This window comes from Ursus maritimus, unplaced genomic scaffold (genome assembly GCF_017311325.1).
Source record: "Ursus maritimus isolate PB19 unplaced genomic scaffold, ASM1731132v1 scaffold_14, whole genome shotgun sequence".
Lineage (NCBI taxonomy): Eukaryota > Metazoa > Chordata > Mammalia > Carnivora > Ursidae > Ursus > Ursus maritimus.
Window position 1 is genome coordinate 62,539,811 of NW_024423786.1, and position 25,160 is coordinate 62,564,970.

The 25,160-nt window shown below is 42.3% G+C and overlaps 1 protein-coding gene across 4 annotated transcripts in view; it reads right to left on the reverse strand.

Annotated features, from left to right (window-relative positions):
- Nucleotides 1–24,237, reverse strand: part of MYH8 (myosin heavy chain 8) — a 27,053-nt gene extending 2,816 nt beyond the window's left edge. The window contains exons 1-34 of one of the 4 annotated variants that reach the window (XM_040630039.1): nt 23,973–24,237; nt 23,167–23,310; nt 22,925–23,081; nt 20,706–20,733; nt 20,497–20,611; nt 20,320–20,412; nt 20,122–20,185; nt 19,127–19,225; nt 18,932–19,035; nt 18,411–18,549; nt 17,089–17,207; nt 16,849–16,998; nt 15,596–15,766; nt 14,265–14,574; nt 14,175–14,193; nt 14,081–14,144; nt 12,366–12,453; nt 12,167–12,284; nt 11,690–11,813; nt 11,458–11,594; nt 9,763–10,018; nt 7,091–7,333; nt 6,821–6,997; nt 6,598–6,743; nt 6,426–6,516; nt 5,947–6,336; nt 5,407–5,533; nt 4,947–5,065; nt 4,623–4,819; nt 3,347–3,530; nt 3,098–3,263; nt 2,876–3,000; nt 1,706–2,014; nt 830–1,033 (exon numbers count right to left, since the gene is read on the reverse strand). In XM_040630039.1, the coding sequence (XP_040485973.1) occupies nt 830–1,033; nt 1,706–2,014; nt 2,876–3,000; nt 3,098–3,263; nt 3,347–3,530; nt 4,623–4,819; nt 4,947–5,065; nt 5,407–5,533; nt 5,947–6,336; nt 6,426–6,516; nt 6,598–6,743; nt 6,821–6,997; nt 7,091–7,333; nt 9,763–10,018; nt 11,458–11,594; nt 11,690–11,813; nt 12,167–12,284; nt 12,366–12,453; nt 14,081–14,144; nt 14,175–14,193; nt 14,265–14,574; nt 15,596–15,766; nt 16,849–16,998; nt 17,089–17,207; nt 18,411–18,549; nt 18,932–19,035; nt 19,127–19,225; nt 20,122–20,185; nt 20,320–20,412; nt 20,497–20,611; nt 20,706–20,733; nt 22,925–23,081; nt 23,167–23,310; nt 23,973–24,182 (5,187 nt within the window). In that variant the 5' untranslated portion in view covers nt 24,183–24,237. The other 3 variants (XM_008688015.2, XM_008688016.2, XM_008688014.2) reach the window with 3 other exon arrangements.
- Nucleotides 24,238–25,160: the final 923 nt, after the last annotated feature.

Here is a 25,160-nt window from a genome sequence, read left to right on the forward strand (position 1 = left end):
CCCCCCCCCCCCCCCGTCCCAGTGTCTATCTAATTTATGCATAAGGACTTTCAAGATTTAAGAATGCCTATGTTAATTAATTGCTCTTTCAATTATATTTCAATCAGACATTACTAGTGTTCTATCCTTAAAAGAAGTAAAAGAAAATAGGAAATAATAGAAAATAATTGATTCTTTTTGTGAGTGCCTGGCATTGTGAGGTTTCAGTTAGAAAGGATCTATTCTCTGTTAACTTTCATGGTTTGCTGCCTGGGGGAATAGTGAATTAATCTTAGGAAAACATTTTATTAAAATTTTAACCCAGTGCTTCTCAAAGGGAATCAACACTGCCTCAACGAGTATTTGGAAACGTTTGGAGGTAAGTACTTTTGCTTGTTAAAATGACTCCCTGGTGCTCCTGCATTTAATGTCCAGGCAGATCAGCAATATCCTGCATGAGGCACAGGCAGTAAACACAATGCTAAATGCAGAAGGACTCCTGAAGAGAAACACTATGTGGCACAGTTTTGGATTCTGGTGTTAACAAATCATATTTATTCAAGTTTATTCTACATCATGGTTTTCAAAATCTAATGAGTCGAACCTTATTTTTAAATAAAACTCTCTCCTTTTTTGGGTAGAAAACCTTAAAAAAGATATATAGGAACAGACACCAAAAAATTGCCTCCAATCCCATCATTCCAAGATAACTGCAGTTAATATTTTAGAGCATATCCCCCCATCCTTTTTTTTTTAATACATGTATTTATAAAAATGGAGTATTTCCATACTATCATTCTGATCCATCACTTAACAATACTCCAGCATTTGTCTGATGTGGAGGTCTTACCTGGGTGTGCAGGAGCTGGACGCGCTCACTGGCATCCAGGAGCTCCTGTTCTGCGATTTTCCTGCTCCTCTCCGTCTGCTCCAGAGTGGCCCGCAGCTCCTCGATCTCGGCCTGCAGCAGGTTGGCTCTGCGCTCCACCATGGCCAGCTGCTCCTTCAGGTCCTCCTGGCCGCGGAGGGCGTCATCCAGGTGGAGCTGGGTGTCCTGTTTAAAAAAAAAAAAATCCTTAGACACTCTGAAGAGGATGTGAACATCCCAGGAGGAGAACTGGAAGAATGTACTGGCGCCAGGAGCAGGAAGTGACAGGCCTGTCATTTGAATGAGTGTGGAAATGGTGATGTCACCAGCTTAGGTGAGCAAGAATGATCAGGAGACAGAGTCTCATTCTATTTATGCCATTAGCTGGTTATTTTTTCATGTGCGAGTAACTAATGTCTGTCACTTATAGAGCATTTTCCATATGCTCTCCCTAGTACTTGACATCTGTTATCTCATTTGGTTCTCACAGGAACCCTACGAAGTGGGTAATTTCATTCTTATTTGGTAGAAGCAGCAGCAGAGTTTCTGAGAGGTTAAATCATTTGCCTAAAATCAGGCAACCAGTAAGTAAGTAACACAGCTGAGACTCAGCCTCAGGCTTATTGGTACCAAAGTCTTGTACTTTCTCTCATATCAAAGCTTATCTCTGGGCTTCTGTTTGTTCTTTCGTATAGCATTTCTGTAAAAATATATTCTGTGCATATTTAATTTAGCTGTCTCCATACTGTGAGCTGTATAATTTGTTAAAAGAAAACTGGGTTGTTTAGCACAAAGATGTTTTGCTGAATGGAGCACGGGTCACTTCCCTGACTTAGCTGTTTATGTGGACCTGTCTACCTTCAAGATGCCTTGGGTGTTCCTGTAGTTCCTCAGGGCCTCTGCAGCCTGGCGGTTGGCGTGGTTCAGCTGGATTTCCATCTCATTGAGGTCTCCCTCCATCTTCTTCTTGACTCTGATGGCATCATTCCTGCTCCTGATCTCAGCATCCAGGGTACTCTGCATCGACTCCACGACCCTGATGTGGTTTCTCTTTAGCTGATCAATTTCTTCATCCTTCTCAGCAAGTTTCCTGTCGACTTCAGACTTGACTTGGTTCAACTCCAGCTGGATGCGCAGGATCTTTCCCTCTTCATGTTCAAGAGATGCCTTAACAAAACAGCGATCAATTAGTAATGGAAAATAACTTGAGTATTTGGAGTGTATTCCCTTGTGAGCCAAACTCTTACTAACATCAGTTTTCTGATTTTACAGAATTCAATACAACAGTTACAGAAGCCTGCTAGGTAATCGTTTTTGTTTGTTTATTCCGTCATAGATTATCTAGGGCAGCTCTGTGATAAAGGTGCTTTATAAAGTATGAAGTGCTATGTATTATTCATGTGAGTACTAACAGAACTTATAGTTAAACTCATGTAGTAAACACGAACTCTCAATCTGTTTTATACATTAAAATGTTTCTGTGTTTGTAGAAATTCTCAATTTAATAATATTTTTCTGATTACAAAATATATGTTCACTGTAGAACATAGGGCAATATATAAAAACAAAGAAAAACCTCCTATTGTGCCCCCTACCCAAAGATGACCATTTTAATGTACATTTTCCTAGTCTTTTTTTCCTATTTATATATACTTTTGCATGATGAAATTATAGTGTATAGTCACGTGTCTTTCCTTTAAAATTATTGTGTACCGTAAATATTTCCCCATATTAATTATATTTAATGGTTGTATATAACTGCATCATATGAATGTTCCATAGTTAACTTTATCTTGTCCTTGGATTGGATATCTTTGTGCTTAAAGATTTACCTCCATTTAAGATAATTTTCTTGAGGTAGATTCTTATACAATTGATGGGTCATAGTATTACATTTTTAAGGCTTTTGATAACTGTTGCCAAATTGTCCTTCATAAAGGCTATACAAGTTCATCCACAAGTTCGTATACAATCCACAGACAAGTTTTCACCCATGTCTTTGATTTTCCCGCGCAACATAATATGTACCTCTGCTTCCTCTAAGGCAGCCTGAATGTCACATTTCTCTTGTTCCACTTGCTTCTTTATTTTCTCCAATTCATGGATTTGCTTCCCTCCCTCAGCAATCTGTTCGGTGAGGTCAGAAATCTCCTCTGTGGGTGAACAGACAAGGGAGGAGTGGTTGGTCTCATGCAACATGGAAGGGTCTTCCCAGGGCTCTTGGAGGTATGGAAGTTCAAGAGCACTCACGCTGCAAGTTCTTGTTCTCTCGCCTTAGGGTTTCCACTTGATCCAGGGATTCCTCGTAGGCATTCTTGACCTTGAACAGCTCAGTGCTGAGAGCACGGGCCTCCTTCTGGGAGGCCTCAAGTTCAGCCTGAGTTTCCTCATACTTCTGTTTCCACTCCGCCAGGACCTGAAAAGCAGCGAATTGTCAGCCGCTGCAAGGAAAAAGGGAGACCAAGTAAACATTGACAAAGTTGAAGCAGGTTGGGCCACCTTGTCGAAGTTTCTCTGCTTCTTGTCCAGGGCAGCGCAGGCCGCGTTGGTTCTCTCCACATCCAGCATGAGATCCTCCACTTCATTCTGGAGCCGCTGCTTTGTCTTTTCTAGAGAAGCACATTTGGCGTTCACGGCTTCTATGTGCTCTTCAGCTTCTTGCAGACGCTGGGCCAGCTTCTTCCTGAAACGTTAGCCAGGCAGTTAAGGAGAGTGGTCTGGAACAGGGGCAAGCAATAACGTCCTTTGACAGTCCTGTTTCTATAATGGCAGATAACATATGGTTATCCAGACTGTGGCAGCCAGAACTGCTTTCTCCATCGGTCTTGTATGGAAAGGTCCAAAATCGTGAGTACCTGGATTCAGTTCTTATAGGCTGCTCTTAGTGCTTCATTGTATGTGTCTTACTACGTAAGTAATTCAGAGTTTTCAGGACTTCTGATTGAGTCTGGTTGCAGAAAATGATTATTCAGGACAGTTTTATTGATTGATTTATATATCTCATCTCATTCCAAAAAGGATTTGAGGCTAACTAGGTATTTTATTGGGCAAAAACGTGCTGATCATATTCATTTGCTTTCTCAGACTTCCCATTTCATTTTATGTATTTTTTCCCTAGAGAAAAATAGTTTCTTTTAATATATATTTGGGAGTTCTCACTAGAGAAAGAAATTGATGGATAAATCAGGACAGTTTAAGGAAGGCAGGTTTTCTTTTTTCCTTCTGAATCGCCTACATTCTTCATTCCCCATTGTGTGCCAACTCTACATCCTTATGGTACAGAAAAGCCTTTTGCCCTGAAGCCCAGGAAGATCTACTTGAAGGGCCTCTTTGGTCTATACACAGACTAAGGCTTTATTTTGTTTAGACCAACCCTAGACATTATATACAATTTGGTGGCCTCCAGCATGAGTTTAAAGAGCTCTGTCTTCCTACTGCAGTACTTAAGAAGGTGGGCTCTGGAATCAGAAGATCTGGTTCTAATCCTAGCTGTACTGTTTATTAATCATGTGCCCTTGGGTTAGTTGGTTAGCCTCTCACAGCCTGTTTCCTCATCTGTAACAGAGGGATAAAACATGGTTGTTGCTACGAAAACTAAATGAGCTAATGTGTATATATAGTACTTGACACATAGTGTGCGTTCAGTATAATTAGTGTCTGCTATCACTGTTATGTTACCACCATCAACATCATCATCATAGTGTTTCTGGGTGTTGCTGAGTTGTGCAGCTAGGAAACCATGTCCTTTTCCTCCCCCAGGGTTCACAGCACGTACTTGGCCTCCTCTAGCTCCTCTGTGCGCTGGATGGCGTCCGTCTCGTATTTGGTCCTCCACTGGGCCACCTCACTGTTGGCCTTGGACAGCGCCCTCTGCAGCTCGGCCTTGCCCTCCTGCTCCTCCTCATACTGTTCCCGCAACAGGTCACAGTCGTGGCGGGAGGACTGCAGGGCGTGGGCCAGGGCGTTCTTGGCCTGTGGAAAGACTAGTTCAGTGACTTAAATTCATTTATTCAGTGATACATAATTTACATATCCAGAGTAGAACCTAACTGAACATGCTTAGATTTGCTCAGCCAAGAAGATCTTTGGTAAAACTCACTTTAGTTTCTTCTTCTAGCTGACGTTTCAGCTCCTCGATCTGCTGTGTAGATGCTTGTTTGCTTCTTGAAAGCTGAGAGACTAAAGCATCTTTCTCATCTAATTGTTGGGAATATTCACCTAAGAGTAAATGAATTGGTTAATGGCATAAAAATAAGCTTAAGCTTTCAAATGTATGTATACCAATATATTTATATACATATATATCAAATATATATTTTATCTGTTTCTAAATATGAGTATAGAACTGATTAGAACAGGAGGTAAAAAGCAGAAATGCCATGGAAGTGTAGCAAGTAAACTATTCTGCTGATGCTTGCTTTGCATTCTTTCTGACCTGCTCAGCAGATTCCACCAGTTTATTTCCCTCTAAAATGGGAGGGAGTATTCCTGTTTCTCCAGAACCTCTGGAATCCCTTTTATCCAGCATGTAGTTTCAGGGCCCAGGGAAAGATCCTTACCTGCTTCTGTCTGCAGACGCGCTCTCTGAGCCGTAAGGTCGTTGATCAGCCGCTGCTGCTCCTCTTCCTTGGTCTTAAGTTCACTCACCTGATCTTCTAGAGTGCGACACATCTTTTCAAGGTTCCCCTACAGGACATGTGGCAGTGAAAGATGAGACACTGAATGCAGTAAAAAAAGTTAAAACTTGAGTCTTCAAGTATTTTTAGAGTGAATAAATTCAAGCGTGTGTAGAAAGTTATGGCACCAACTTAATGGGACTGGCTAAGATTCAAGCATGGTAAGTGTGGAATGTCCCTGAAGTGGCCATTGTTGGAGCCCGTCATTTTTTCTAATGATACTGACAGTTGCTTAAAGTGAGCTTTGAAATAGTCTTAATAGGTCATAAGCAAGCACTAACAAAAATGAAGTAGAATGGAATATATTAGAATAGGGAATATTAGATTAGTGCTATAAACTGCCAGCAGACAATGTTTACTGACAGAACAATGAATGTTCCATCAGGTTCTTAGTTACCATCATTTAGAGATGGTATTGGGTACCTTGGCTTTGGAAATGGCCTCTGCGTTACTGGCGAGGTCATCGATCTCCATCTTCAGCTCGCTCTTCTCCTTCTCCAGCTTCTGCTTGACCCTCTGCAGGTTGTCGATCTGCTCCCCGAGCTCGGCCACACTGTCTGCGTGCTTCTTCCTCAGGGTGGCCGCCATGGCTTCGTGCTGCAGGGTGGCCTCCTCCAGGTCTCTGCGCATTTTCTGGAACTCGGCCTCGCGCTTCTTGTTCATCTCAATCTGGGCGGAAGTGGCCCCGCCGGCTTCCTCCAGGCGCTCGCTGATCTCCTCCAGTTCCCTGGAGAGGTCAGAGCTCTGCTTCTCTGCTTTGGCCCGGGAGGCCCGCTCTGCCTCGATTTCCTCCTCCAGCTCCTCGATGCGGGCCTAGGAGGGACACATCAACGTTAACATAAACTCATCTCAATCTCAGGGTTTTTGGGGTACAGAAAAAAAATGAACATGAGATGGTTCACCTGCAGCTCTTTGATCTTCTTTTGTAGTTGAATTTCTACTGCCTGCTCGTCTTCAATTTTGCTTAGCAGATTGCTGATTTCCAATTCTTTCCTGTAGACAGAAGAACAGGACATATTAGTACTCATGAACTGAAAGATGATATCACATGGAATTTTTTTCTGGAGTTCCTACTTTTTGAGTTTCTCATCAAGTTGCTGCTTGTCATTTTCTACATCCATCGTGGATTCCTGGGCCAGTTTTAGGTCACCCTCTAGTTTCCTCTTTGCTCTTTCTAGATCCATTCGAAGTTTCTTTTCTTGCTCTAGAGACCCTTCAAGCTAATGAGAAAGGAAAATATGTTAAACATTGAAAGTGTATTTAAAAAAAATCCTTCAAATGGATATAAAAAACACACATCATCCACTTGCTGCTCTAGCTTGATTTTAGCTTTGGTCAGGGTGTTGACTTTGTCCTCTTCTGCCTGCAGGTCATCCAGGGTCTGCTGGTGGGCCTCTTGGAGGGCCTTCTTCTCCTTGGTCAGCTTTGCGATGGTTTCGTCCAGGCCTGCCATCTCTTCCGTGAGGTTTTTCACCTTGAAAAATTAGAAGGAGAAATGGTATCTGCTCTAAAGCATCTTAGTAGGGTGGCAGAACCTCTGTATGGTAGAACAGAATAGGATTCATACCTTGTTCTCTGTGGCATGCTTCTCCTTTTCAACCTTGGCCAGGGTCAGCTCAAGGTCGTCAATGTCTTTCTTGAGCTCTGAACACTCATCCTCTAGTTTTCTCTTCTTGGCTGTCAGCTCGGCGTTGATCTCCTCCTCATCCTCTGCTCTCTCAGTCACTTCCTTGATCTTGGCCTCCAGCTGGATTTTGTTTTTAATCAGTTGCTCACACCTTTCCTCTGCATCAGCCAAAGCGTCAGCCTCCTGTGGAGAGATTCGTTAAGGTCTTTAGAGAGCTTGTTACGATTTTGAACTTGTTCTTTGCACAAAATAGTAGTGTTTGCTGACTTCTGGTGACTTTTTCAGTATGAATATAAATTAAACTTAATTGAACATTATTACATGGCCTGGAGAAATGGAGCTAATTAAAAGCGAGACTATAGACTTAGAAGCAAATTAATCTGAAAAATGATTGGATTGAAGCAATTGACTACAAAGTAATGTCTAGAAGAGTGATAGGCCATCGGAAGCCTGAGGTCTTGTCTCAGTTTTGTCTCCATATGGATGAATGTAGGCAAATTACTTTATGCCTTTATCCTCAGTTTTCTCATATGTAGTTGGGGAGGGGGATAAATGATTGCTAGGGAACATTTCAGCTGTGATAGTCAAAGATTTTTTTTTTAAGATTTTATTTATTTGTTTGTCAGAGAGAGAGTGAGAGCGCACAAGCAGGGGGAGTGGCAGGCAGAGGGAGAAGCAGGCTCCCCACCGAGCAGGGAGCCCGACACGGGTCTCAATCCCAGGACCCTGAGATCATGACCTGAGCCAAAGGCAGACGCTTAACCGACTGAGCCACCCAGGCGTCCCCAAAGATTTTGACTTAGATTGGTTAGATTTGGTTTTGATCATTCCCTGTTCACCTTAAGCAACTAGTTGTTAGACTGAATTTAAAAAGGAAAAGAAAAAGAACTTAAATAGTTTTATGCCTGTGAATACATTTCCATGCGCCATTTGTTATATGCTCACAACCTTCCTGATAGTCCACAACAGTGCTGTAAGTGTCCACAGTTTTCATTTGCGTTTTAAGGATCACCTGTTAGTCTCAACATGAATTTTAGAATATATAAAAATGTGTAATTTTGAGGCATTACATAGCTCCATACAGTTTTTATGAGTGACTGAAGAACTCAAAAATCAGCTTAGCCTTATTAGATTACTCTGGCTTGGGGAATTTCTTTAACTTCTCACTCAATGTTTGTTTTGTTCGTAGCTTATGTTTTTTAAATGCTTAAATGGATGATAATAGGGGACTTCCCAGGGTTCCTTTGCTTTTGTTTTTAATAGTGACGTATTAAGTAAATGTTTACTCACTGACTGATGATAAGAACCGTGAAGAGACGCTAGACTGAAGCGGCTCTTGGTCCTGTTTTTGGGAAAATGTAACCTACACGTTAGTGAAGGTATCAGAAGGGCAAGTTGAAAATAGTTTAAAGATTTTAGGAAAACTATCCTTTTCACAGGTTTCTTCACGACACTGGTGGGCTTTTGGACCATGGAGATGGGAGGTTATGCTTGGCCAGAGCCCTGGTCCAGACTATCTCCCACCCTGATTACGATTTCTTCCTGAGCTAGTAAACAGAAGCCTTATGAACTTGGGATGTCTGTCAAAGGAAGAATCACAGCAGGAACTTGGGTCTACCTTACACTCTGATTGTTCAGTTCACATAACTGCAAACAGATTTATTGAGCTAAATCTCCGGGGTTAGGGATGGAGAGAAATAAGAATAAGGGGCACCTGCATCCCAGTGTTTATAGCAGCAATGTCCACAATAGCCAAACTGTAGAAAGAGCTGAGATGTCCATTTGACAGATGAATGGATAAAGAAGATGTGGTATATATGTAGTGGAATATTACTCAGCCATCAGAAAGAATGAAATTTTACCATTTACATCTATGTGGATGGAACCGGAGGGTATTATGCTGAGTGAAATAAGTCCGTCAGAGAAAGACAGTTATTATATGGTTTTGCTCATATGTGGAATATAAAAAACAGTGCAGAGGATCAAAAGGAAGGGAGGGAAAACTGAATGGGAAGAAATCAGAGAGGGGGACAAACCATGAGAGATTCTTAACTATAGGAAAAAAACAGGGTTGCTGGAGGGGAGGGGGGGAGGGATGGGGTAACTGGGTGACGGGCATTAAAGAGGACACATGATGTGATGAGCACTGGGTGTTATATGCAACTGGTGAAGCCCTGAACTCTACCTCAGACTAATGAGATACTATATGTTGGCTAATTGGATTAAAAAAGAATATAATGGTCTTTAATTTCAATACAATCTTAGACTTGTGTTCAGGGAATAGGACGATCCTTGTAAGGCTGGGATGAAGCATGCAAGGCAAACGGGTAAGATGTGACTGCAGTCTGGGGCCTCGCCTTTAAACTGCTTCCTTCATGGCTGCTAGATTTGTGATATTATTCAATATGTTCTTCAGTCCTCCCTTTTCCACTTGTAATTCGGAAGTCATTGTGCATATCTTCCTCATAGGACTACTGAAAGATAAGTGAAATACTAAAAAAAGTAATTTGAGCTTTTTCTTTTTCAAGACAAGGCTATTTGTAAATCCGAAGTATGTACGCCTTCCAGAAACGCTTCAGTAACATGTTGCATTCAGAATACAGAATACTCACGGATTGAACCTGGAGCTGCAGGTCATTTTTCTCTTTTAAGAGAGTGACCATTTTTTCCTCCAGTTCCTTCCTTTTCGCTTCTGACTTGGCGAGCTCATCTTTGGTCTTCTGAAACTCTTTCTTCATGGTGGCCATCTCCTTCTCGGTCTCCGCACTCTTGAGGAGTGGCTTGATTCTGAAGAAGAGTTTCATCCAGGGCCAGTGCTTGACGTTCATGAACGCGCGGATGTTGTACTGGATGCAGAAAACGGCTTCTCTGAAATGACATAAAAATACCAGTGTAGATTGATTCATTAGGGGCAGTGTTATTGTTGTCAGTAATTTATTTTACACACAAGTTCCCCTAGGTGATAGTCCCCCGGGTGTAAATGATATAGCAGATTTTGTGTATGTTAAATGCGGGCTTCATACAGATGTAGACACACTCATAGTAGTGCTCAGTGTAACCAGTTTGCTAATGTATACTGCTCATGTGGAGTTCTCGAGAGCCTTACCACGCTAGCAAAAGAGTAGACCTTAGAGCGGGAATACTTGGCACCTGTGAGAAACACATACCAATTTAAGATCACTTGAGATATTACAGTATTAGTGATTTGGGAGCGGACGTGGCGTTTGTGATTTGGTTGTGCTGCTGGGCCGTTGACCTACAGAGTGAGCTGTGAGATGACATTGGGTGCTTTCTGAGTTGCCCCACTTGAGGAATTTAGGATTTAGCACGTCTTTCTTAAAGCCTTTCCTCTTATTTTGATTACCAGTGAATTATCCACTCGTAAACTTTTGTTAGCTTTTTCAGATAATGTACTGGCTTTCCTCAAATTCTTTGAAATGCCTCATTCTTATTTGCTTAATTAGATTGTTCATATCTGCAGGTGATTTATCATACATTGAGCACCCAAATTTGTTTTTTAAGTACAATTTTTAAATAGTAATAAAAGATGCCCCTTCTGCAAACCGTAGCACTAGACTAGCAAGGTTTGCTGTATGCCTTTTCAAGCTTAATAAAATGTAAATTCTGTTTCTGTATGGGTCCAAATTACAAGAACCATGACTCTGAGAAGGCAAACACCTGACACAAGCCATAATACAGACACATGGAAGGACTTGGGAGCACTTACAGTGCAAATCCAAATAAGCACAGAGCAGCAAAATGAATGCAAAGAGTGTGTGGGGGGAGCAGGGAGTGCAGCCGTGCTGAGTAGATAGAGCTGGAAGAGGCTCACCGGAGAGAGGAGAAGTGCAAGTTCTGAATGGATAAATAGGTAAATTAGGATGAGGGGGGAAAGGCTAGGGCAAACATGAAAACAGAAGATAAGCAAATTGTTTAGGCTCGCTGGAAAAGGCTGCGTGGTTGGGAATGACAGATGTTCTGGGGGAATACAGAGAGCCTTGACAGCTACGCAGGGCAACACGGATTTGTCATGGGAGGCCAGGGGGAGCCACAGACTGAGGCACGGCATGATGAAAACTGTGCTTATTGCAGATTATTCTGGCAGCTCTGTGCGAGGTGGATGGATAGGGAGAAATTGGAGGGATTCCAAGTGTGAGGGGTTAAGCAAAGGCGGTTGTGTTGTAGGAGTGAATTCTGAACCACACGAGAAGCATGTATTAGCCACAAAATGAAAGTTAATAAATGAGAAAGGCCGAGTGATAGTCCCAAAGGGACCTTATAATTCGTATAATCTGCACTGTTGTTACCTCCTTTGCAACATCTTCTGATATTCGACCCTCATTAGGAATCCCCTGCAGACGGCTTGAGTTCTTGTTATAATCTGGGCCAACTTTTCATCTCTCATTTCTTCCAGGAGACCCAGAAGGCCAGCTTTGAAGAAAACCTGGAGAGAAGGAGAATCCCTAGTCTTCCCCGTGGTACAGGAGACACAGAAGTGGCAGAAGGGATGGATCAGGTAGGAATAAATGACAGTTATACCTTGGTATGTCCAAATTTATACTGGGTGTGATCAATATCAATAGAGGCAAGAAGTTTCTCAGAGGCCTTCTTGCTGTCAATGAACTGTCCTTCTGGAATAGCACTTGCATTCAGAACTTTGTATCTGTTCAGTCAAACAAAGAAAAGAATGATTAGGGAGGTATTATATGGGGAAACCAAATGACCCCAAAAATCTGAGAGAAAAAGTAAAATTAGAAAATCCAGCTGTCCTTTAAGTTCAGATAGTAAAACAGGGTGATTTTTCTGTAGTCTAATGCACGTGTCCTTTCCTGTTTGTAAGAAATACCACCTCTTCGAACTGTTATCCTGTTTTACTACCACCAGACAGTATTATTTGACTTCTTAATTTTACAGTATTGACTAAGCAGGGCACATGAAATACAACGAACAGAGGACAACAATTAAGATGATAAAATGTTCACAACATTCAGCGAAATACAACAAAGAGAGACTGGCCTTTGTTTAAAATCCCCATAAAGGATCCTGCTTGGGAACCCCTTCCTGCAGATGCGGATCCCCTCCAGCACCCCGTTACACCGCAGCTGGTGCAGGACAAGTTCATGCTCCATGGCCCCTAAAAGGCAGAATACGCATGCCTTACTTCATGGTCTCAAGCAAACAGCCTGGAGTTGTTTGGGTATCAGATGGGTCTTACCTGGAGTCTTGGTTTCATTGGGGATGATGCACCGTACAAAGTGGGGGTGAGTGCTCCTCAGGTTGGTCATTAGCTTATTCAAATTCTCCTGGAAAACCAGACAGAAGGGACTTGATGAGAAAGTTGTATCTCAGATTGCTTTTTTTGTAGTTATTTGGAGTGAACCTAGGCACTCCCTTAACTGTTAGGTACCAGCATCCAAGGCTTCAATTGCTCTGTATTTTTAAGGTCTCCAGCGTTCTAGCCTGCCAAATAAGCACAAGGCCAAAGTTCTTGGAAGAAATGCAACTCTCCAAGGTATTCATTTATAACACCTAGGATCTGTTCTATAAACAAACTGTAAATCCTGTGGCCTTGATGCTCAGGAATTGTTCTCCACTGGGAATCAGAAGACAGAAGACTGTGGTCTCATTCTGCCGCTGATGAGCTGCTCGACTCTAAAATCCCATTCATCTCTCTGGGCCTTAATCTGGAAAGAGTTGAGATTACCTCTAAGGCCTCTTCCATCTGTCTCAGTGCTAGTAATCTTCACAGTTGTAATTTACACTGGGAACCTAGGTTCCCAGTAACCCACCTTTCCCGTTCCTTCCTTGAGCTTATTATTATCCTTGGAACCTGTGACTTCTTGTTTGTACTTTTTTTTTTTTTTTGAAGAGTCTAAAATCACACGACTATATAATCTTGTGTGGGTGGATCTTGGGGGCCAGGGAATGATCCACAGCCCGAAGCATCTGGGGGGCGTTATTCCAGAAATAGAGTAGTTGTTTATGACCGGTGATGTTGTTTTACTCAACTATAGAAAACTCACATGTAAATATTTCTCAGTATTTCTTAGGTATAGTCTTTGAGAAGGCAGAGTTGCTTTTTTTTTTTTTTTTTTCATATCTCAGTTAACTATTAGGAAACAAAATAAGTACTGTGGGCTTCTAATCTCGAAGACATATACAAGGTTAAGTTGATGAAGCAAGAGTGTACTTGGTGAGATAATGCAAATTGGTAGCGAGAAAGAAAAAGAACAGGCCAGTTTTCCTGTTTCAGTCATGGGTTATATCCTTTAGTTTTAAAAGGAATGAGACTTAGCCATTCAGATTCTGACAAAGCAGCCACGAGTCCAGATGTTTCACACACTTCCCTTTGGAAGAGTCAGTTGTTAAGCTGCCTAACAAAGTCACGTTATATGTAGTAAAATTATTTGTTATTTTAAACTTAAGAGATGTTTTCTAGCTTAATCATCCATCTAAATCACTAGGCTTGGCTTTAGATGGTTCAGCCATTCCAAAAAGTTAAATCCACCTCAGAGAAAGATGTGTATTGAGGGAAGGATGTGCTAAAGAGTGTGTCTCTGGTTCATTGTCAGAGAGGATCTCAGGAGCATGCTCAAAGGGCAACATTAGTGGAATAAAGATAACAGCTTTCCTCAGGGACAGCTTTGAAGTTCAGGTATGCTTCTTTAAAAACCAGCCTGATTACATAATGAGAAAGCTTCTAAGGCTGTTCTGGCATTCCTGAACACATCAGATGGTCGTAATGTCAGATGATCGTAATGCGGAATAACGGGGAGAGCATCTGACCCTGTAGAAGAAGTGTTACATTGGCTCTATCATGATAAGAGTGAGTATTTGAACATTCCATTCCCTCCTAGTTTATCCTAAGCCCTATAGTTATGATAATTCAGGGAAACAGAATAGAGTTGTTGGGTGAAATTTGTACTTTACCCTGAAAAGGGCTGACACAGTCTGAAACGAAGAACCCTTCTTCTTAGCACCTTTCTTTGCGCCACTGTCTGAAGTAGAAAAAAAACCCCAAAACCCATCAGTTAGAGCAGAATCTAGAGCCTGGAATGTTATATGAACATTTATTGGGAATGGGCTTGATTTAGATCGAGGGCACAGAAAGTACCTGCTTCAGCACTAGCGTAGGTTGAAAAGAGACTTGCCAGAGTCTTCATCGCGGACTTCTGGTACAGCCCAACCACAGTGTCATTCAGGGGGTCCTTGTTCTTGTCCAGCCAGCCACCAATGTTGTAGTCCACGGTGCCGGCGTAGTGGATCAGAGAGAAGTGAGCCTCGGCCTTGCCTTTGACCACCTTGGGCTTCTGGAAGTTGGCCGACTTGCCCAGATGCTGGTCATACAGCTTGTTCTTGAAGGAGGTGTCTGTGGCCTTGGGGAACATGCACTCCTCTTCCAGGATGGAGAAGATGCCCAGTGGCTGAATTTAGAAAGGTGGACGTTAGTGTCAACCCATCTTTCCCAAAAGATGCAGACATGGTGGCTGTATCTGATTGAATTATCAGAATTGCCAAATATATATATATATAAAATAAACCAGGGTCATAGCTCACAAAGAAATCCTTTTGTTATCACTGGAGTGACTTTCCCACCATTTCTTGTCATCTTCAATCCATAGCAACACTTTCAGTTAGAAGAATAGTGGAATACAAACTCCAGATGTCAGTCAACATAGCATACGTGCGCAGTTTGTTAAAATGTTCTGTATTACCACACTTTTTGCCTATTTAATGAATTAATCTACTGTCAGTGTTTTATTTTGTTATGAAAAGGACTTACTTAGAGTAATGTCTACTTTATATGCAGTAGTTTAGTAGTATAAATAATCCAAACCTTTTTAATTCAATCTCCTTAAAGTTGGATTATGGAAAAGTGTAAACAATTAGACTTCTTGACTTCCAAACAGATTATCTTTCATAGAGGCCCTATCTGGGTTATGTGTGTACTAATTTTTATCTAGAAAAAAGACTTATTTATGTTGCCGATGTCTTGGATCATAATGGAGATAGATTCAGAACTAGTGAGGTAGTTCTGCTGGTGGAGCAGATCGTCCTAATGGAGTTTTCAGTGCTGCTTTAAAATCAGCTTTGAGTTGCTATTAGAACAAAACTGGTTAGAACAGAATGAAACTAAACACTCTGATACTTCTTATGTAAAAGTTGAAAGGAGGAAGTTAGTTCTAAACAGTAATTCTGTTTGTTCTAATATCCGTCTGTCTAAGATCACTGTGATACTTACTAGAATTGCTTCAGACACTTGGGAAGGTTATCCTCGCAGCCCACCTTTCTTTAGAAGTCAGACAGACCAGGGTGCCGGGATGGCTCAGTCGGGTAAGTGCCCGACTCGATCTCAGCTCAGGTTTTGATCTCAGGATTGTTAAGTTCAGGCCCCAAGCTCCCATGGAGGCTACTTAACAAAACAAATAAGAAGGCCTAACAGACCTTCTCGATGAGCTCGATGCAGGCGGCCAGGTCCATCCCGAAGTCGATGAACGTCCACTCGATGCCCTCCTTCTTGTACTCCTCCTGCTCCAGCACGAACATGTGGTGGTTGAAGAACTGTTGCAGCTTCTCGTTGGTGAAGTTGATGCACAGCTGCTCGAAGCTGTTGAACTAAATGAAACAAAATTTTCAACATGAAATGGATTTTTTAGCAGTAAAATTCATTACTGAAAAATTCTTTTATTAAAAAAATATGGAATACAGTAATGAAATAAAATTCAAACTACTTGTTCTTTCAGAAGTCCCAAGGAAAAAAAACAATCATTTTTTTTTTTTGACATGAGCTTTTATCATGAATTCTGGGGATTATTTAAAGGCACAGGTGTCAATTATACAGCAAGATTTCTGGTGGGATCTACTTCTCCCTAGGTGTAAGATTGCATAGCAAAAGCATATGAAAAGTACAACCGCGGTCCTATGAGTTATGGTTTGAGTTCGAGGGTGAAAGTAATTTATTGGAAAGCTTTACTTCTTTTACCACTCCACTCTCCAAATCAGGATAAATTTTACATTTTCATTCTTGGCTGTTACCTGATAAGGAAAGCTTACCCTAAGACCTTTTAGTTGATGTACAAAGCGGAATAATAGGCATGTTTTTCTCCTCTTCATATCAAACATCTGGCAGATTCCCTTTGCCAGGTCTGTGAAAGTAGGGACCTGATATTGTGTCGTAATTGATGATCTGAAAGAGTCTTTGTAATAATTTACACCCACATTTTACACATAATGCAGCTGATACCCCAGAGCTGAAATAGTACGTGTCAGATGAACCTGGAACAGGAGAGACTGTGTGCTTTCTCCTCCATGGGAGATGCCCTGTCTGCACATCTCGGTTCTTGTCCTGGCTTTGCCTTAAATGGCTGTGGGATTTTTAGGAAGGGGTTTCATTTTCTTAAATCTCTGTTTCTCCACATGTAATTGGTAGTAATATTCATTACCCTTTCATGGGTTGTTTTGGAGATTAAATGAGGTAACATTTTGAAGTGCTTCGTGGAGTGCCAGAAATACCCTGACTCCTCCACAGATGCCAGTTATGGGTGTCATTACATTTCTGTTACTGCCTTGGTCTGTGGGGGTGACTCCTGTTCCAGCTGCCGTGTTGGAGGAGGGCCCCGTACATGGACAGGGGTGCCTCGGATATCAGAGCCCACATTGTTTTTCTCTCACTTTTTGTTAAAATGATGACAACTCACATCAAAGATCTCAAAGCCGGCGATGTCCAAGACCCCGATGAAGTACTGTCTGGGCTGCTTGGTGTCCAGCTGCTGGTTGATGCGGGCGACCATCCACAGAAACATCTTCTCGTAGACGGCCTTGGCCAGAGCGCCCACCGCGTTGTACACCTTCGTGGACAGAGTAGTGATTGTTGGTGCTACTAAAGACATGCTCTGAAGGCCTGGGATGGGGGTCATTCACTGAGGTTGTGCACTCACCTGCTGCACCGTCTGGCCTTTGGTGACGTACTCGTTGCCGACCTTGACCCTGGGGTAGCAGAGGGCTTTGAGCAGGTCAGCAGAGTTCAGGTTCTGGAGATAGGCCGCCTTGTCAGCAACTGCAGAGACACAATTCAAGAAATGTTTAATGGTGGATATCCCCTTTAACCTAATTTTCTATTTTTCTCCAATCCATTTTCTTTATTATTTAAATAAAAAGCTTTTAGTAATTCTGTAGAAGGTCAGATGAGGTTCCCGTGTACATCAGAGCACCTACTTGCTAATAAATAGTTATACTGGTCTTTGGGGATTTATTGCAAGTAGCTTTTGAGAAATTCATCAACAATTAACAGATGTCCAGTGTTTGTGGCAACATGATGTAAGGCAAAGGCCATAGTGCCTGCTCTTAAGGCAGACGCATTAGGTGTGGTTGGAGGGAAAAGATAAATACATCTTAATATTTGCTGTTAGGGAGAGATAAAAGTCCCAATATTTGGATCCTTATTTCAGTTTTGCCCTCCCAATTTAAACCCACTTGTTCAGTTTCATTATCTGAAAATGTGGGTATTAAATTTCACTGTGAGCCCCCTACGGAGTCTTTCTGAAATTCTAGCAAGGACCATAACGTAAATGCCACAGGTCAGGTACCACAGTAACTGCTGAAAAGTTTAGAGGAGGGAGAGAATGTGTCAGATCTTGGGCGGGGGGGCGCGGGTCAGGAAAGGCTTCAAGGAGCAGACATCTTTAGCTTCCTTGGTAGGTCCTTTATATTCTACACACAGAATACATGATTTTTCTTTCTCAGTTCTTTTTTTATCTGACTGCCTAGAGTGCCTCCGGGCTTATATATAGACAACGCACACATGTGCACAGATGTCTAGGGATGTGCACAGATGTCTAGGGACATCCTTTGCCCCCAGCTCTGTGTTGGGCAGATCCTGTCTCCACAGCCACTAGTTTACCTTGCTAGTGCTGAAGTACGCTAATAGGCCAAGTTGTCTCATGTACATAGCCACCATTGCCATGGCAGAGCTGGAGCACTGTGCCATCTCTTTCTCTCTCTCATGATCTGGCCCCGGTTGTGCTTTTTAGATATGTCTTTATAAGCACCTATTACGGTTCATCTTAACTTACTTGGACTGTTTAGAAATGATGGAGATATGGACACATGAGGGAGGAAAGGGGGTGAGGAGAGGGTGCAGTGTGTGTAAATATGTATATGCCCTTCAGTAGTTCAGCTATAATGGAGATGTGAGTTTAGAATAGACTTTTTTTTCCTGCCATATTCTTTATTCAGACCCAGAAGGAGGTTCATCTGGTACCTTCGGTGCCATCTGGCTCGGCCTGCTCCTCCCGCTGCTTCTGCTTGAACTTCATGTTCCCATAATGCATCACGGCCCCTGTGAGCTTGTAGATGGAGACTTTCTCTTCAGGAGTGAAGCCCAGGATGTCAATGGCACTCTGCCAGGAGAAATGACAGGACAAAAGCTAGAGCAGAAGAGACTAACTTATTTTGGAGAATTTATACTGTATGCTAAGGTAACTGCACTTACAGTGGGCTGTTCCTGCACATAATGGATTTTTTTTTTTAAAAGATTTTATTTATTTATTCGACAGGGATAGAGATAGCCAGCGAGAGAGGGAACACAAGCAGGGGGAGTGGGAGAGGAAGAGGCAGGCTCATAGCGGAGGAGCCTGATGTGGGGCTCGATCCCAGAACGCTGGGATCACGCCCTGAGCCGAAGGCAGATGCTTAACCGCTGTGCCACCCAGGCGCCCCCACATAATGGATTTTTTTTTTACTCTGTGTGTGTGTGTGTGTGTGTGTGTGTGTGTGACTTACATCTGTGGCCATCAGCTCTTCTTGGTCATCAATGCTGGGGACGGTGATCTCCCCTTGACTGACGAAGGCATAGTCATATGGATTGGTGGTGATCAGGAGCATTTCTGGGGACATAGAATTCAGGGTATATATTTTACGTTAGAAATTGTTAATAAAAATATTAATGTTCATCCGTGAATTTAAGTTCTTCCTTACCAATCAGATCTGGCTTCTTATTGGAAGTGATCTGATAAAAAATATGGTAGCTTCTTTCTGCCTTCAGCTGGAAAGTAACCCTAGACTTTTCTAGAAGATCTGGAAATAGAAATGGATATTAAATTAGAAAAAGAATCAATGTTCCTAAAAAATATATATACATATATATATATATATATATTTTTTTTTTAGAGGGGGGAGAGTGAGAGGGAGGGAAAGGGGTGAGGTGGGGGGAGGGGCAGAGTGAGAGAATCTTAAGCAGGTTCCACATTCAGTGCAGAGCCTGTTGCAGGGCTTGATCTTACGACCCTGAGATCATGACCTGAGCCCAAATCAACAGTTAGACGCTCAACCGACTGAGACACCCCTGCTCGCTGATGCTGCTGAAATATTAAATGAACCTCAGTGTCTTTGCTAAAACTGGGAGCATTACATTAGACTCCATTAAGATTTCTACCTGATGATTCATCCTCTTGGTGCTGCCTATAAGAATTCCAAATACATATGGCAACTGCCCAAGTTTCTTACCATCTACGAGTAGAGGCTGAAGCCTATCTGCTCTAGTAAAAATAAATTTTTAATATGGGGACCCATGACCTCCGGATTATAATCAGTCTGTAATATCTCCTCCTTCCTTATATCACCTGAGACTTCGTGGTGAGCGGTTACTTAGAAACACCTGCTAAAGCTCAGATGAAGAGCAAATCACAGAGAAGTACTATAAACCTATAAGTAACTCATAGGAACCCAGAAGTAGCCCTAGTGTTTGCCCTGGAAAAAATATCAGAGTTGCTTCTGTGGCAGGAATTTCAGAATGTGCTCCAGAACCATCAGTCTACATTGAGATTGACGGAGCACACCCAGTGGATTTATGGATAAGTCTGGCATTAGCTCTTGGGCAACACTGGCAGCAGGCTCAGCACATACCAAGTGTTCCTGAATATCCTGCCATGAAATCACTCGTCTCTCTTGATTTTTGGTGGTCTGTTACTCACATGTTTCAATATCTGCAGAAGCCAGTTTCCCTGTAGTACCAAAGTGGATTCTAATGAATTTACCCTTGGAAAGAGAAAGACTATTTAGTATTAAAAAGCTGAAGCACACAGAAGGATGCAATTGAAACGACAGTTCAGACATGCTTTCTCTGGTATGTTAAAGGGCTGCAAAGACCCCTCTGTGACCAGGAGACTTACAAAGCGAGAGGAGTTGTCATTCCTCACGGTCTTGGCGTTGCCAAAGGCCTCTAGGAGCGGGTTGGCGCTGATGATTTGATCTTCAAGGGTCCCCTGCAAAGGCAAGAGCGGTCCTCACCTCTGGGGCTCCAGACTTCCTGAGAGCCCTGAGAGTCTTAAGTCGGACCCCAGACCCACCCGCATTTTGCCAGAAGTAGCTTCCTCCTTCTTCTTCTCCCCAGTGACTGCAATTGTCGCAAAGTACTGGATGACACGCTTGGTGTTCACGGTCTTCCCCGCACCAGATTCTCCGCTGTCAAACAGACCAGAGAAGAAATGAGAACTACTTCAGCTCACGTTGTCTGTATCTAAGACCATCAAAACCAGAGAAGGGAAGAATAACGTACGTGATCAGGATGGACTGGTTCTCACGATCTGTGAAAGAGAAATCAGGACCATCAGTTAAAAAAGGAAAAGAACATTCAATGTAAAGAATATTGAGTCAGTTTAGATCAAACACAGCTTGTTCTTTTAACATTTTGAAGATGTCACCTATGATTTTGGTTTTGTGGTTAGTCCCCAAAGAGCACTTGGTTCTTGGAGTAAAATTTGTGATGATGAGAGGTAAGCTTTCATCTGTTTCCTTTTGTATCTTATAAATTTTTAAAGACTTTGTGATGATAAATTTCAAACGCATACCAAGTAGAGACAATAACATAGAGAGCTCCCCATGTCCCCATCATGCAGCTTCGACAATTATTATCACTTGGCCAATTTTATATCCTCTATACTCCCGTCTCATTCTCCCTGGATTATTTTAAAGAAAATCCCAGGCAACCTATAATGTCATCTACCAATACTTCAGTAAGAATTATAGAATTTTGAAGTCACGAGGGATCTTAGAAGTTAACGAGGCCTGCTCTTTGATTTAACAAACAGATGAAGAAGCTGAGGCTCAGAGAGGAATCAGTGACTTTTGGAGTAATAATTACATAGCTTGTTAAGGTCAAAGATATTCGGGTCTTCTGACTTCTACTTTATATATTTTTCCGCTACCTGGCTTCCTCCCAGTTCTTGATATGACTAATTTGAGTGCTGGTAACACTAAATAGGGAAGAGATCTGAAATTGTAAATGTGTTCATTTAGTCTTATGTTCCTTTAAATTTTATATACATTTCTAAATAATAAAAACAGACATTATCACTAGTTGTATGACAGATATTTTGGATTCATACCAATTTTCTGATATGTCAAATCTCCAATTCTATTTGAGTGAATTCTCAAATCTAAAAATCAGAGAAATAGATACAAATCTGGATGTTATTTTGATGTGGATATAGACTTTGGAGGACTTCAGAGTTCTACTCAGAGCAGTAGATATAGATTTTAGAACATACACAAATTGATTTTTTTTCCAATAGCAGAAAAATTATGAGAGATCGTATCACATCTCATGGGAGCACTGATAAGAAAACAAAGTTCTAGTCTCTTTTGGCAAAGCAAAAACAACATGAACCAGGTCAGATGCCACAGTTCAGCATGGTTTTATATGCAAATCACACTTGGGAGCCTTAAGTGATCTTGAATTTGGAGCAGCCCCAAAGCTTGGGGAGTGGAGACCTTGGTGTAGGGGTTGGTGGTGTGCATGGCAGAGTAAGTGCAGCTGCTGAGTATTAAACCCTCCAAAATGAGCCAGGCTTTGGATCATTTCTGGAAGGTAGCTAGCTTCTGCTGACGACCAAAGGACAGTTTACTGGCATGAAATCCTTGTGGAATTGCTGGCCAATTTGTAATGGGAGATTCCTATTTTATTTGTTTCTTTTCTTTCTTCTCCTTTAACAGACAACTTAAAAAACAAGTGCTGCAAAACAAACAAAAAGCAAAAAAGAACAAAAGCCTCTCAGTTTCCAAAACCCTATGGAACAACAGGAAACTCTGGAATTTAGAGTATTTCCAAAGGCAGTACATTTGGCGTGTGAAGATAAAAGGTTTTAATGCTGCACTTGGGCCTGTAATGCATATCAAAGCTGTTTGTTTATGCTTTGATAAGACAGGAAAAACAGACTTTGATTTCAAAAATATTTTCAGAGGAAGAGGTATTTTTATTTTCTTCCAGTCTAATAGGAAAATGCTTCAGAATCATCGAGAAGAAAGTGGTAGCTCGCTCTTTCCACCTGTTCTGTCCCAAAGGCTGGCACTATTGGCTGTGTCCTTTAACAATTAAGATGAGAATTCACAAAGCTTTCCAGCTGTAGCTGGTCACTATTTTCCTTGATTGCCGTGGATGTGCTTATTTTTAAAATAATTGATTTGAACTGTTCTTCTGTTGAAATCAGAAATGAAAACCTACGGGAAAGCGGCAGACGTGTTTACAGAGGCCGGCTGATTGTTTCTGCCTGACTTCCGCTTACTGGCTGGGTTAGCTTGGGCAGGTCAGTGAGCTCAGCCAGTTCTCTTTCCTCTCTCTAAAATGGGGTATGTGATACTGTAGCTCTGGAAGTTCCTCGAACACAGTGAAGCCCCATGTAGCTGCAGTGTATTATTACAATCAGGGCCCAGACAGCCTGTTTGTTAAAGGTTCTGTTTCTGCATTTCTGCACAGAAACAGGTGCGTCATTCACTCACCCGTCAGCATGAACTGGTAGGCGTTGTCGGAGATGGAGAAGATGTGGGGCGGGGCCTCCTGGCGCTTCTTGCCTCGGTAGGCGGCCACCACCTCTGCGTTGTACACCGGCAGCCACTTGTAGGGGTTCACGGTGACGCAGAAGAGGCCCGAGTAGGTCTGAGAAAACCAGAAAATGCAACATGTGGATCTTGTCCTGACTCAGAGAGATAGATGGAGTAGGGAGATGCTGAAGGGCGCTCACGTAGATCATCCAGGCTGCGTAACGCTCTTTGAGGTTGTACAGCACTCCGGGCTCGTGCAGATGGGTCATCATGGCCATGTCCTCGATCTTGTCGTATTTCGGAGGGTTCATGGGGAAGACTTGGTCCTCCCTGACAGTTAGAGTCTGGCAAGTAAAGTGAGAGACCACATTGTATTAATTATGGGACGTAAGGTTGGTTTGTCTGTTTGGTTTGCTTATAAAACTATAATTACTGACACTTTTCATTTATTTAGTATTCTTTAAATAAAGGCATGGAATTATATTTGTTTCAGAGTCTGATGCTAAGAAAATCCATCTCCTGTGATGAACTAGGATACTACCTTTTTTTAAAGATTTTTTTTTTCTTCCCACATTCCCCTGTCCCAGGTTTATTTATCAGTTTATATCTTTGTTTTTCTTGGCCATTCATTACAAGAAACTTCAATCTGGGGGGAAGTAATGGGGATGCTAATACATTATTTAGCTAAGCAAATAACAGTAGTTTCCTGACAGGAGAAGCTGCCTTCTGTTTCCCCCAAGTTTGGGGGTTTAGAGTGGGAAGTGGGGAGTTGAGGGATATGGTGGCAGCTGACTCTAGTGTGTTGAAGTCCTATGGGTAGCCAGGAAGGGGGAACCCGAGGTGACTGCTGGAACCTCCTTTGCCATCCAAATCGGGCATCCATAAAGGACCAGAAGAGTGTCTGGAATGGCAGGAAACTTAGAGCTTCCCAGCAAGAAGAGCTTCACCTTGATGAGGAGACCGAGAAAGACGACTGGGAATGCTTTCTCCCTGTGTGTTTACTTACTGCTCCACCTTCTGTCTTCACTGTTACTTTCCCTCCTTCCTTGCTCTGTATGGTGCTCTTCACATAGGAGGCCTTGGGCTCCGCGACAAAGACCGATGTTTTAGCATCGAAGGGCTTGTTTTGGGCCTCAATCCGTTCCTTTTCTGATTTTCGGAGGAAGGGAGCAGCTTCGCCAAAAACCGCCATCTCAGCGTCCGAGCTCGCACTCATGGCTGCGGTTTGTTTAGCAGAGGATTCTGCCTTGGGGAAGAACTGGGGCAGAGGGGGAAATAGCAACCAGAAGTTATACCTGTGAGCTAGGATGAGTCATGAAAGAGGCGTTGCGCCCCCATCCCCCCATCGCTCAGGCTGTCAGTTCTCCCCCAGGCTGTCCTTGACCGGTGTTCTCACACAGGCCAAAGGACTGGTTGGGCATGAGGTTGTGACTGGAGGCTTCATTCTTAGTACTTTGCAGATTTCCTTCTGGGATCACATATCTTGGTCCTCAGCTGAGGCCAGAGTGCCTACAGTGGATTTCCACTGTAACAATATCTACAGCTGGTGGATTGTTCTCTAGCAGCTGTCTTCCTTTAATCCCTACTTTTCCTTCTGCATGATGTTTGCATCTGCCATATACCAGGACAGCCATATCATTAGGAGAGAAGGTTTGTCTTGTGCAAAGCAAGGTCGATGTTTCCAAAGCTTTCAAAAACTTGCTTTACCTTTATTGGTGGCCATTTTTTTTTCTCTTAAGGCTCGTATTATTATTATTTTTTTAAAGATTTATTTATTTGGGGGTGGGGAGCAGAGGGAGAGAGAGAATCTCAAGCAGAATCCCCGCCGAGCACAGAGCCCTATGCGGGGATCTCTCTCACAACCCTGAGATCATGACCTGAGCCGAATCAAGAGGCTGAGCCACCCAGGTGCCCCAAGGCTTGTGTTATTTTTAATATCTACTTTATGTTAATATTTAGTATTAAATCTCTCAGTGGGTTGTTAAAAGAACCTCATAAAAAATTCTTAGTACTACGTGGTTTTGTCATTTGGCTTGTTACCAAGAGACAGTGTTGCCTTAATTCCAAAATCTCTTTTGACACTTTCTTTTTTTGCATGAGAGATTTCAACTGCCAGGTAACAGATCTAACCACAGAGAAATGAGAGCTTCAGCATGAAGAAGGCCCTTCTTCCCACATACATTCCCCAGGCTTC